Source organism: Dysidea avara, chromosome 9 (genome assembly GCF_963678975.1).
Source record: "Dysidea avara chromosome 9, odDysAvar1.4, whole genome shotgun sequence".
Classification (NCBI taxonomy): Eukaryota; Metazoa; Porifera; class Demospongiae; order Dictyoceratida; family Dysideidae; genus Dysidea; species Dysidea avara.
This window is the reverse complement of record NC_089280.1, coordinates 33116770-33130211: the sequence shown is the minus strand read 5'-3', so window position 1 is coordinate 33130211 and position 13442 is coordinate 33116770. Positions and strand designations below refer to the sequence as shown.

At 37.2% G+C, this 13442-nt stretch overlaps 2 protein-coding genes across 2 annotated transcripts in view; both read left to right on the top strand.

Annotated features, from left to right (window-relative positions):
- Window positions 1–13442, top strand: part of LOC136267080 (uncharacterized) — a 341703-nt gene that overhangs the window by 9460 nt on the left and 318801 nt on the right. The window lies entirely within an intron of this gene.
- Window positions 1833–4795, top strand: LOC136267082 (uncharacterized). The gene is made up of 4 exons (XM_066062148.1): window positions 1833–2731; window positions 2852–3151; window positions 3204–3320; window positions 4606–4795. The coding sequence occupies exons 1-4, from the start codon at window positions 2452–2454 to the stop codon at window positions 4656–4658; spliced, it is 750 nt and encodes a 249-aa protein (XP_065918220.1). The 5' UTR covers window positions 1833–2451; the 3' UTR covers window positions 4659–4795.

Sequence of the window (13442 nt, the reverse complement as noted above, 5' to 3'; positions counted from 1 at the left end):
TGTTTTCTACTGACTGCTCTATTTGGAAATATCGGTCTATTTCAAAGAATTAAGCTCCATAATTTAAAATATTCACCTAATATACTAAAATTATGCTGGCATAGTGCTCTAGCCTGGTAAGCCTTTGTTATGCCAAAATATCTGATGCAGGCCTAACATCAGCAAGCTGCAGCAAAATCCTGTAGAGAGTTCAGCTACAAACATATCATCCTGTAGAGAGTTCAGCTACAAACATATCATCCTGTAGAGAGTTCAGCTACAAACAAATCACCCTGTAGTGAGTTCAGCTACAAACATATCATCCTGTAGAGAGTTCAGCTATGAAAAGATCACCCTGTAGAGAGTTCAGCTAAATGAAGTCACCTTATAGAGGGTTCAGCTACAAAGAAACCATCATGTAGAGAGTTCAGCTGCAAACAAATCACCCTGTAGAAAATTCAGCTACAAACAAATTGTCCTGTAGAGGGATCAGCTAGAAGAAGTTACCTTGTAGAGAGTTCAGGTACAAAGAAACCATCATGTAGAGAGTTCAGCTACAAAGAAACCATCTTGTAGAGAATTAAGCTGCAAACAAATCACCTGTAGAGAGTTCATGCAGCTAGAAACAAATCACCCTGTAGAGAGATCAGCTAGAAGAGGTCACCTTGTAGAGAGTTCAGCTACAATGAAACCATCATGTAGAGAGTTCAGCTACAAAGAAACCACCATGTAGAGAGTTTAGCTGCAAACAAATTATCTGTAGAGAGTTCAGCTAGAAACAAATCACCCTATAGAGAGATCAGCTAGAAGAGGTCACCTTGTAGAGAGTTCAGCTACAAAGAAACCACCACATAAAGTGTTCAGCTGCAAATAAATCACTTGTAGAGAGTTCAGCTACAAAGAAACCATCATGTAGAGAGTTCAGCTGCAAACAAATCACCCTGTAGAAAATTCAGCTACAAACAAATTGTCCTGTAGAAGGATCAGCTAGAAGAAGGTACCTTGTAGAGAGTTCAGGTACAAAGAAACCATCATGTAGAGAGTTCAGCTACAAAGAAACCATCTTGTAGAGAATTAAGCTGCAAACAAATCACCTGTAGAGAGTTCATGCAGCTAGAAACAAATCACCCTGTAGAGAGATCAGCTAGAAGAGGTCACCTTGTAGAGAGTTCAGCTACAATGAAACCATCATGTAGAGAGTTCAGCTACAAAGAAACCACCATGTAGAGAGTTTAGCTGCAAACAAATTATCTGTAGAGAGTTCAGCTAGAAACAAATCACCCTATAGAGAGATCAGCTAGAAGAGGTCACCTTGTAGAGAGTTCAGCTACAAAGAAACCACCACATAAAGTGTTCAGCTGCAAATAAATCACTTGTAGAGAGTTCAGCTACAAAGATATCACCCTATAGAGAGTTCAGCTAGAAGAAGTCACCTTATAGAGAGTTCAGCTACAAAGTAGCCATCATGTAAAGAGTTCAGCTGCAAACAAATCACCCTGTAGAGAGATCAGTTAGAAGAAGTTACCTTGTAGATAGTTCAGCTATACAAACAAATCACTCGAGATCAGCTAGAAGAAGTTACATTGTAGATAGTTCAGTTACAAACAATTCACCCTGTAGAAAGATCAGCTAGAAGAAGTCACCTTGTAGAGTGTTCAGTTACAAAGAAACCACCATGTAGAGAGTTCTGTAATAAATACATGTATTGTATATAATTTGTACATTTACTGATAAAATCAGTAATATTTAAAGTATTTAACATCTGCTTCATCTTTTCTTCTTCCTGTGGTAAAGAAAAAAGATAGGTTATACAAATACAAAAAGAAGTGAAATCTAATCCAAAACAGCCAAGCTGTAAAAAAGAGTGCGGCCCTGAGAAAGGCTATGATGAACAAAGATGTGAAATCCAAGGTGGCAGCCAAGAAATGGCTGTGATAGTAAGTCAATGGTAAAAATTTTAATAACGACAGTTCAGGTGAATTTCGTACGTACATGTATAATTAGCTGCACAGCCCCAGAATATAAAATTAATAACAAAGTTGAACTATGTGAAAAGGTACAAGATTGTAAGGAACTTGTGTGTGAACTGTGCTTGTTGTGTGTTTGTCTGCACCATGCAGATCAGCATCCCCTTGCATAGCCACGGAAACACTTATTAGCTGAGTTTATGTATAATGCACATGCAATTACAATGATATCCTTTGCACAAAATTGTGTATATATGTATGTGTGCAGTAATGTATTTTACAGAACTTATAATTGTTATTAATTTTGTTTTCTGTGATATATATTTCAGAAATCCTACACACCAGCAAGGATTATTCATATACAGATCAGAGTGGTGGATTTCTTGAACGATCAATAACGCATGATGATTATTACCAACCACCATATGCAAATGTATTTAACTTTCGCATTTATCCATACAAGCATTGGTTTATAATCCTTGAGGTAATCCAAAATATAGAAACAATGATCTTTACACCAAAGATATCAAGTATAGAAATTGACCTTGCTACATTCGATGAAAACTTTTCTGTACTTTGTGTGGCATTGTCAACTCCATCTGCTGGAGTAATATCTACTACACTGCATGCATCTTCACCAGCAAATGTTATTATCGATCACTATAACTCTGATGATCATAAAAGCCGAGCAGCAATAACCATAAGACCATCTGAAGCAACAGATGTTCAAAATGTATCAGTAACATGTCACCTGCATCAAGAGTTTGCATCACTGAACATCACCAGTAAGTGGAAATATTTCTGAATGGTCAGATACCTGTCACAAATTGTTTGTCTTCAGTATTATCCCAATTTATAATCAGAGCAGATTTGTATATGATGGATACCCTCTTATTGCACTGTAGGTATAACCAGAGAACCAATTGCTACACTTGCAGACTTTCCTAATGAAAACTTATTCAACAGAGATGTTGTAGAGATGTATAAGAGGAAACAATGTTTCATATCATCTCCAATACAGACATGTGTTTGGCAGAAACATAGCAACTTCATTACTCCATCAAACAAGTACTGGATTGTAGAAAGGCCAATAGAAACAGATAATAAACCACATTGTGTTATTTATGTGTTGGGTGTTTCCTATGACGACAATGAAAATTTAAAATCATTTTTACTTAACAACAATTGTATTTGTCAGCATAGAGGTAGATTAACACTAATGCATACAATTATCTATGTACCTTGTTAACTTTACAGATATGGTGATTATTTCTGCATATATGATAGTTGCAGTTGTGATTTTTGCAGCCATGATTAATTGCTACCAGTTTATTATGGTGATTACTTCTGGATATCATAAAGTGCTTAGACAAGGTACTGCATAAGATATAGTGTATATACCAAGTATACATGTGTTAAGGGTACAAATGTTGCAATCTGTAACTGCAGCTACCTTTTCTATATGGCAGGGTATAGGGACGGGGTTTCCAAGGGCTTCAAGAGACTCCCTTTTGAAATTTAGATTCCTAAGAAACAACCTAATACATTATCTTCGGCAGTGCAAGAGGGAATGAGTAACAGCATTATAGTATAGCACAATAATCATTCCACAAAGCTTACATTCACCTATCAGGGAAGAACCTGCAGATCAAGAGCCCTCCTTAAGATTGGGATACTTCAATAGAGCAGTCGCCTATTGAGCAGTCATGCAAGTATACCCTAATACAGATTTCATGTGAAAGACTAAGCAATGCAGACTATAGCAGAGGAAACTCATCAGTTTTTGCGGCACACACATTTTTAATAATACAATGTCTGCTCTAGAAATATCCCTCATATCCAACACTGCACCAATAAAATTCTATTAACGCATTAACAAATTCATTAATACTAAATATGCATAGAAATAAATAGACCCCTTGCAATTATATCACGCAAAATGTACATTCTCAATTATAATGCTTACAGTATAATTGTAGCAATATAATGCTTACAAATCATTCCATTTTGTTAGTGAATTCATTCATGCTGAACAAATAGGCCTATTCTGTCCAGGGGTTATACAAACAACATAATCAACTATCACATTTTGGACTACTAAAATAATTCAGGGCCTTTCAATATGTTCCCAGACCCCTGGTGCTAATAACTTTGTGTTTATGTTAGAATTAACCCCCCTTGAAAAATCCAGGCAACAACCCCATATGCTGTGCTACCCCAATATAAGAATGATCATGTTTAGAAATGAGCAAAATCTACATTATAAATCTAGATATTGAAACTTATGTAAATGTCCATTAATTTTATCTAAAATAACTGGTTTAATTGTCATACGGGGACCCTCAGTTAACCAACCCCCTCATTTATCTGTTCCCTGCATATTATTAGAGTACTTTGAGTACATGTGTATGTTCTGTTGGAGCATTTCAGCAGAGTACTCTGCATAAATGTATGGGCTTTAGTTATCCAACCTATCTGATCATTTTCATCTTTACCTGAGAACAAAGGGTTTTTAGAGGGTCCACTATAGTTAAAATTGAAAATTCCATACAAATACAATTTCTTTGCACCTCTGCTGTGTTTGCCACAGCTCTGTACCTCTTATGTGAGTGTAGTAACTAATGAAACTAATCAGACTTTATTTTCTTTAAATGTACAGGTCATCCACATCACGATCTTTTTACTAACTGTGCAGCTGTATGCAAGGATTGATGCAATGAGATGATGCCAATATAAAGTATATGTGTACTAAGACATGCTTCTATAAACTATATCAATATGCATTATGTACATGTGCATCATTGTTGGATAAACATGTTTTGCATCCTGTTGAAATAATAATATGTCACACATGATTATGCACTTGCCCTTGGGATGGAGCAGAATACCGTATAGCCTAGCTAAATATTTTGAGGGGTACAATTTTCACTGATTTTGTGGTTTTGGGTGTTACCAGCAAAAGTTTTATCCTAGAAATATTTAGACCTCCGTACAGTCTAATACATTTTAGGAGAGTCCACAAAATGTTTTAAAATTATACTATTTTTTGCAACATTCCTCAATTTGCCCCTCTAAATATTTAAGCTATACGGTAAGTTTGATTGCATGTATTATTATTATTGTCATCCTTTTCTTTAATATGAATCAGATTTTGCACTGTTGATTTAAGTTAATAGCTATACCTTTCAAATCATGTGTTTGTTTAGTAAGACAAGCAAGAGCCTAATTGCCTAGCTACATACGTAAGGGCAATCCTAATTTGTAATAGTAAAGCATGACAATGAGCAGGATTCAAAATAAGTGCTCTAATACAAGAGTGTATATGTGCACTCCAGGTCAGGTTAACCTACAGTAAGTGATCATGATTTGCATGCTTGCTTGTTCCATTTATAAAAAAAATAATGGTACTAGGGGTGAATCAAGGATTTTTCCATGGGGGAGCTAAGCTGAACAAGTACGTAACTAGCCAGACACTTAATTGTGTAGTAGTCTGGCACGGCAGCCCTTTTGATTAGAATTAAGCAATGGGGCAGCCACACCAGACTAATTGTATAGTGCCAAACTTAAGGCTACAATGATGGCAAAGGTCAAGGATCAATTATCTGTGATCTAATTAATTGGTAGGAGGACAGATCTTAGTATGTGAAACATGCCACTCTAGGAAGGTCCTACAGGAAATTTTCAAAAAATTGGCTCTCTGAAATTAAATCTGAGAGCAATTTCAGTAGTTTTTTAGAATGATGTTACTATTTTTACTTTGCTGTTGGATTAAGCATAGTATATAGTATAATAATGCAACCCTTTTATCTAATTTGTAGCAAGCATTTACTTTCCATTATTGAATGACCAGCTGCTCCTCTGAAAGCACCTTAGTCACTTTTTGATAGTGTGATGTGGATAACAATGCAACTCTTTTATTTAATTTGTAGCCAACATTTACTTTCCATTATTGAATGACCAGCTGCGCACCTTAGTAACTTTCTGAATATGTGATATGGAAGTGGATAAAAGTGATACCAAGCAAATTGCATGCACTTCTCATGATTATGGTTAGTAATAATTATCCCTCTTAGTTGCTTAATAGTCATAGCCTGTTAGCCTTAAGCTGCACAACTCAATGGAAATCACTGGAGCTTATAGTTGGAACAGACGCATAATCTATGCATTGGACTACTACTTAGTCACTACGCCTACTGCTGTATCTACAATATATACTATTATAAAGTATCATATTTGAGTACACATGTACCACTGAAAATGCTCTCAGATTCAATCTCAAAGCATTCAAATGCAAACGTTTTCTGTGGGAAGCATGCTCCCAGACCCCTAGTATTGGCATGCTTTGCATGCTCATTTTAGATAGACTCATGCTCTTAATTATGTATAGATATAATGTGTTAATGGAGACAGATTGAATTACGTATGTAATTGCATAGCAGAACAAACTTATATGATCCCACTGAATGTTCTATTATAGCAGTTAAGTGACTGTTCTATTATAGTATCTCGATCTCGTGCATTCCCATTAGGGACCCGCCGATTATACTGGCATAATAATGAGCATAATAGGTGCTTAAAAGGATTGAGCATAATGCTAGCACAATAGGCAGAACACTTGTGCATTACCATAAATTCTTGCTTACCAAATACATATCACAGAAAAAGATTGATATACTCTAATAGAACAGTCAGAGAATAATCAGACCTCTGACTGTTCTATTAGAGTATATCGATCTTTTCTGTGACATGCATTTTAACAAGCAAGGATTCAGAGTCTGTGCTTCAGAAACTTACTGTTTTCCCATAAAGTGCAAATTTACTAGAAAAACATGGGAACTGAGGTATAAATATCGAGCATAATTTGAGCATTATAGGTCATTAATTTAAGCATAATAGGCAAAATTTTGAGCAGTGCAGCATAGCATAATAGGTAAAATAATGAGCATAATCGGCAGGTCCCTAATTCCCATGCAGCACTAATTTATGCAGTATTTCATCCTTGCATAACCTTTAGCACTAACTCTAGTAAATCAAGGCAAAGTAGGTTGGCTAATGCAACTGAGCATTAGTAAAAGTGAGGCAGGACTGCCTCCCCATTTCTCCACCCTTGCAGTTTGAAAAGGGAAAAGGGGGCTACAGCCCCTTAGCCCCCCCCCCCCCCCCACACACACACACACACACACACACACTGTATATTTAAGTACACCCTAGATAGGGTGTTTCACTACATCCACACCTAGGAGTGTTTCTTAACACCAATAGGGTGTTTTTGTCAAAACCAGTGAAAACCCACAATCAAAAGTGCTGCTTGGTAATTTGGCCACCTTTTTTCTTTACACTGACTACTGAAAAAGGTGGCCAAGTTACCAGCCAATTAGAATTACAAAAAAATAATTTAGGATGTAGCAAGGGTGAATGTATATAGAACACAGTTGAATGATTAAGATTCATTGTTTCAAGTTAATAATTGTAGTTACATGTAGTTGTATCAACTGGACTTTAATTCTTGGCCACTTCAGATATCAGCTGTTTAATTGCCAGTTACTTTTATTTTCCTGTTTTACAGCCAAGGTATTCTTGCATGGGCTTTGATAATCATAGTCAGTTGTAATAACAGTGATTCTTGGCTGCTCCAGATATCAGCTCTTTCAGTTACCAGTTAATTTCATCGAGTGTTTTTCTACAGCTGAGCTGTTTTTCATGTGATAATAGGTGAATCAACAAGAACATTACAGATACTTGTAGTTTCTTGGACGCTCCTTTTTTTACAGCAAAGGTGTTTTGGGGGGATAATATAATTATTATGTGACTACATTTGACAAAACAAGACTTCCACACACATCCACTTTAATCACTTTGAAGTACCATAACTCAGTGGTGGGGTATGTAATTGGTATAAAATTTTGACCTGGTATTTTACAGTGCTATGGAAGAATTGTGTAAAACATTTAGGTCAATAGCTTACTGAGTAGTCAAGTTGCAGCTGGTTAAAGTCAGAAAATTGGATGTGTGTGGAAGCCTTATTTTGTCAAATTTGGTCACATATTACCTTTCAGACCACTTCCAGTACTTGTAGTTGCTTATAGAGTATCCCACCAATTAAGATATAAAATCTGAGCAGTTGGATGAGAGAAGTAGTATCACAAGTGCTCACAAGAGGGGCAGAGAGTGGGATGGTGGGGTAGGAAAGTAAATCACTTCAAAATAGTGAAAAACGTATTTTTTTTGCAACCCCGAGAGGGGTGGGGTACATATACTGTTTGAAGTAAGTATTTTTTGTGCTGTACATCAAGACACACGGTAGTGTGTCGTGCGGCCCAAGAAGCCGGAGCGCCACACCGTGAGTATATTGACAAGAAGAAAGTAAACGTCATTTTCACACCTTTGTATCTCGGTGATCACTTATCTGATTGGAACCAAATTTGCTACACAGTTGTCCGCCAGCCAAGGGATTCTACATTCCAAATTTGAAGGAAATCGCTCCAGCCATTTCCGAGATACGAGCTGCCAAAGTTTCGTTTTTTTTCTTCGTTTTTTTTTCTTCTTCTTCGTCTTTTCGCACACTTGCAAAAATTGCTATAACAAGCAAACGCGTACTCCGATCGCCTTGAAATTTGGTACACAGAAAGGGAGTCCAAAGGCGAATCCTAGCATCAAATTTGGTACAAATCCGATGAATGGTTCAGGAGTTATGACCGATTATTCGCGTAAAACAAGATAGATTTGTTGTCACGCCTACAGGGTAAACCGCTTCATGGAATGAGTTGAAAATTGCTATGTAGATGGAGTAACCATCGTAGGAGTGCCTTTTGGTGGTTTGAAAGGAATCGAGATAAAGACCACGGAGATATGACACAAAACCCAACCTGTGTCACAATTACGCAATCGATTTTTATGAATAAAAAAGTATTAGTTTTCACGCCTACTAGGCAAACCGCTTAGAGCAATGAGCTGAAAATCGGTGTATAGCTGGAATAATCTTCATAGAAAGTCCTTGCAGTAGTACAGAAGAATCGGATTACAAACCACTGAGTTATGATTCGAAAGCCAACTCCGTGTAGCAAATGCGAGATCGAGATACTCTAATAGAACAGTCACCCTAATAGAGCATTCGGATAATTTATTTACTCCATTATAGAATTTTATTACATCACAAGTTATTCTGTAGAGAGTTCAGCTGCAAACAGTTAATCTTATAGACAGTTCAGCAAGAAGACAGTCACCATGTGGAGAGTTAAGCAAATATACCACTATAGAGATTCAGAACATTACAAGTCACACTGAAGAAAGTTCAGCTATAAACAAGTCATGCACTGTGTAGAGAATTCAGCTGCAATTAAGTCAGTCTCTAGAGAATTCAGTTACACAGAATTCTGCTACACACAAGTCACTGTGGAGAGAGTTCAGCTACAAACAAATTACCCTTTAGAGTGATCAGCTACAAACAAAACACTTTGCAGAGTGTTCAACTGCAACAAATCAATTACCTTTAGAGCGATCAGCAATGAACAAATCAACACAAATCTACCTGTAGAGAGATCAGCTAGAAACAAACCAACATGAAGAGAGTTCAGCTACAAAAAATCACCCTGTAGAGACATCAGCTAGAAACTAGACACAATGTAAGGAGTTCAGCTACAAGCAATCACCCTGTAGAGAGTTCAGCTAAAACAAATCAACCTGCAGAGAGATCAGCTACAAACAAATCACCTTATAGAGAGTTCAGCTACAAACAGATTACCTGTAGAGAGATCGGCTACAAACAAATCAACCTGCAGAGAGATCAGCTATATACACACAAATCAACTTGTAGAGAGATCAGCTACAAACAAATCACCCAGTAGAGAGATCAGCTAGAAACTACACACAATGTAAGGAGTTCAGCTACAAACAAATCACCCTGTAGAGAGATCAGCTACAAACTAGACACAAAGTAAGGAGTTCAGCTACAAGCAAATTACCCTGTAGAGAGTTCATCTACAAACAAATCAACCTGTAGAGCAATCAGCTAGAAACAAATCACCCTGAAGAGAGGTCAGCTACAAAAAATCACCCTGTAGAGAGATCAGCTAGAAACAAATCACCCTGAAGAGAGGTCAGCTACAAAAAAATCACCCTGTAGAGAGATCAGCTACAAACAAATTGCCCTGTAGAGAGATCGGCTACAAACAAATCAACCTGCAGAGAGATCAGCTACACACAAATCAACTTGTAGATAGATCAATTACAAACAAATCACCCTGTAGAGAGATCAGATAGAAACTACACACAATGTAAGGAGTTCAGCTACAAATAAATCACCTTATAGAGAGTTCAGCTACAAACAAATCACTCTGTAGAGAGATCAGCTAGAAACTGGACACAATGTAAGGAGTTCAGCTACAAGCAAATCACCCTTTAGTGAGTTCAGCTACAAACAAATCAACCTGCAGTGAGATCACCTACAATAAAGCACCTTGTACAGAGTTCAGCTACAAACAAATTACCCTGTAGAGAGATCGGCTACAAACAAATCAACCAGTAGAAAGATCAGCTACACACAAATCAACTTGTAGAGAGATCAGCTACAAACAAATCACCCTGTAGAGAGATCAGCTAGAAACTAGTCACAATGTAAGGAGTTCAGCTACAAGTAAATCACCCTGTAGAGAGTTCAGCTAAAACAAATCAACCTGCAGAGAGATCAGCTACAAATAAATCACTTTATAGACAGTTCAGCTACAAACAAATTACCTTGTAGAGAGATCGGCTGCAAATTAATCAACCTGCAGAGAGATCAGCTACACACAAATCAACTTGTAGAGAGATCAGCTACAAACAAATCACCATGTAGAGAGATCAGCTAGAAACTAGATACAATGCAAGGAGTTCAGCTACAAGCAAAATCACCCTTTAGTGAGTTCAGCTACAAACAAATCAACCTGCAGTGAGATCACCCACAAAAACGCACTTGTACAGAGTTCAGTTACAAACAAATCACCCTGTAGAGAGATCAGGTAGAAGAATTCACCTTGTAGAGAGTTCATTTACAAAGAAACCATCATATAGAGAGTTCAGCTACAAAGAAATTACCCCCGTAGAGAGTTCAGCTAGAAGAAGTCACCTTGTAAAGAGTTTAGCTACAAAGAAACCATCATGTACAGAGTTCAGCTACAAAGAAACCACCTGTACAGAATTCAACTACAAACAAATCACCCTGTATAGAGATCAGCTAGAAGAAGTTACCTTGTAGATAGTTCAGCTACAACAATTCACCCTGTAGAAAGATCATGTTAGAAGAAGTCACATTGTAGAGTGTTCAGTTACAAAGAAACCATCATGTAGAGAGTTCAGCTGCAAACAAAGCACTCTGTAGAGAGTTCAGCTACAAAGAAACCGCCATGTAGAGAGTTCAGCCTCATACAAACCACCTAGTAGAGAATTCAACTACAACAAATCACCCTGTAGAGAAGAAGTCACCCTGTAAAGAGTTCAGCTACAAAGAAACCACCATGTAGAGAGTTTAGCTGCAAACAATTCACCTGTAGAGAGTTCAGCTAGAAACAAATCACCCCGTAGAGAGATCAACTGGACGAAGTCACCTTGTAGAGAGTTCAGCTACAAAGAAACCATCATGTAGAGAGTTCAGCTGCAAACAAATCACCCTGCAGAGAGTTCAGCTACAAAAAAACCACCCTGTAGAGAGTTCAGCTAGACGAAGTCACCTTATAGAGAGTTCAGCTACAAAGAAACCATCATGTAGAGAGTTCGGCTATAAAGACACCACCATGTAGAGAGTTTAGCTGCAAACAAATCACCTGTTACAGAGAGTTCAGCTACAAAGAAACCATCCTGTATATAGTTCAGCTACATTTCAAGTCACCCAGTAGAGAGATCAGCTGCAAAAAAAATCCTGTGGGGAATAATGAGCATGTAATAAATATATGTATATAATTTGTATAATTACTAATAAAATCAAAAATAATTGAAGTACTAAAATTCTTCTTTAAGTTCTTTTCTTCTTCCTGTGGTAAAGAAAAAAACACATGGGTTAAAAAAGCCCCAAAGCCAGCCATAGGCCGGCTTTGCAGTATACAAATACAAAAAGAAGTGATATCTAATCAAAAACAGCCAAGCTGTAAAAAAAGGTGCGGCCCCCATAAAGGCCATGGTGAAAAAAGATGTGAAATCCAAGGTGGCGGCCAAGAAATGGCTGTGATGGTAGGTTAATGGTTACATTTTAATAACAACAATTCAGGTGAATTTGGTGCCGCTTCCGCCACCTTGGATTTCACATCTTTTTTCACCATGGCCTTTATGGGGGCCGCACCTTTTTTGACAGCTTGGCTGTTTTTGATTAGATTATATATTAAACTAGATATAGTGCCGGCACTGGTTATTATTATTATGTATAATTGGTCAAAAAAGAAGACAGAGTCTTATAAAACCAATCTCAATTAAATCATACAAATGAAAAACGTTGATTGTACAAAAATTGATCTAAATTAGTCTTAAAGTGATTATTCTCAGTGAAAAGGTAAAGCATTATGTTGAAGCCTTATTAAATTTCTTATAAATCTTAATTCCATTAGATCTAGTACTGTATCGGGTGTTCATTGTAAAAAATATTCTTTATCTACTAATACTGCTCCATTCAAAATTTTATACATCATAATTAAGTCCATACGATTTCGACGGTAAGATAAACTAGGTAAATTGAGGCTTTGTAGTCTGGTAGAATAAGGTAAGTTTTGAAGGAGAGGTATCAACTTTGTAGCTCTTTGAATATTTTCCGGTTCACGGATGTCTCCCAAAGATTCCACATGGTAGAGGCATAGTCTAGAAATGGTCTTACAAGTGTGGTGTAAAGTAATCGTATTACAAAACAGGATTTCTGGAATTAAAGTTTCGTTTAATAGTGCCTAACACACTGTTGGCTTTGTGTATTATTTGGTTGATATGTGTCATGAAGTGTAAGGTTATGAACGTGAATGGCTATTTTACTGGAAATGGTCCATCATTTAACTGGATTATCAAACACACTGGTCGTATCAAGGTGAACTAGGGTTTGCTCGCATCCAGTATGCTCCGAGTAGTTTACTCAGTTTAGGGCATGCATGTAGTAGTGTGCCCCAAGTATTTGGCTTTAGGGCATGCAACCAGTAGTTTGCCTCATGTCTTGTACTTTAGAGCACGCGAAAAATAGTTATTAGCATTAGGGTTAGGGTTAGGTTCAGCTTTGGTTTCTTCTTCAATCTTATTATATAGAAGTCACTTCAGTTGGACATTTATAAGGTAGAAACTAAGGGCTGCAGCACCGGTGGTGCAATGGTTATGAGCATGAATGCCCAGATTGGCAGGCAGATTCGAGCCCCAGCTGAGGTAACTTTTTTTTGCTTTCTTAGGTTTTTTGTCTAAGTTTTTTATGCATGTGACTGCTGGCACTATATAACCTGCCTAAACTAAAGAGAGGGCTTGTGTGACAAAGTGCCAGTATAGAAGAAAACTATACTGATT

Excerpts from the sequence above, each read along its gene's own strand:
- LOC136267082 (XM_066062148.1), top strand. The coding sequence starts at position 2,452 with ATGATCTTTACACCAAAGATATCAAGTATAGAAATTGACCTTGCTACA. Across the intron at positions 2,732-2,851 it reads TGCATCACTGAACATCACCA|GTATAACCAGAGAACCAATT; the intron begins GTAAGTGGAAAT and ends ATTGCACTGTAG. Across the intron at positions 3,152-3,203 it reads TTGTATTTGTCAGCATAGAG|ATATGGTGATTATTTCTGCA; the intron begins GTAGATTAACAC and ends TTAACTTTACAG.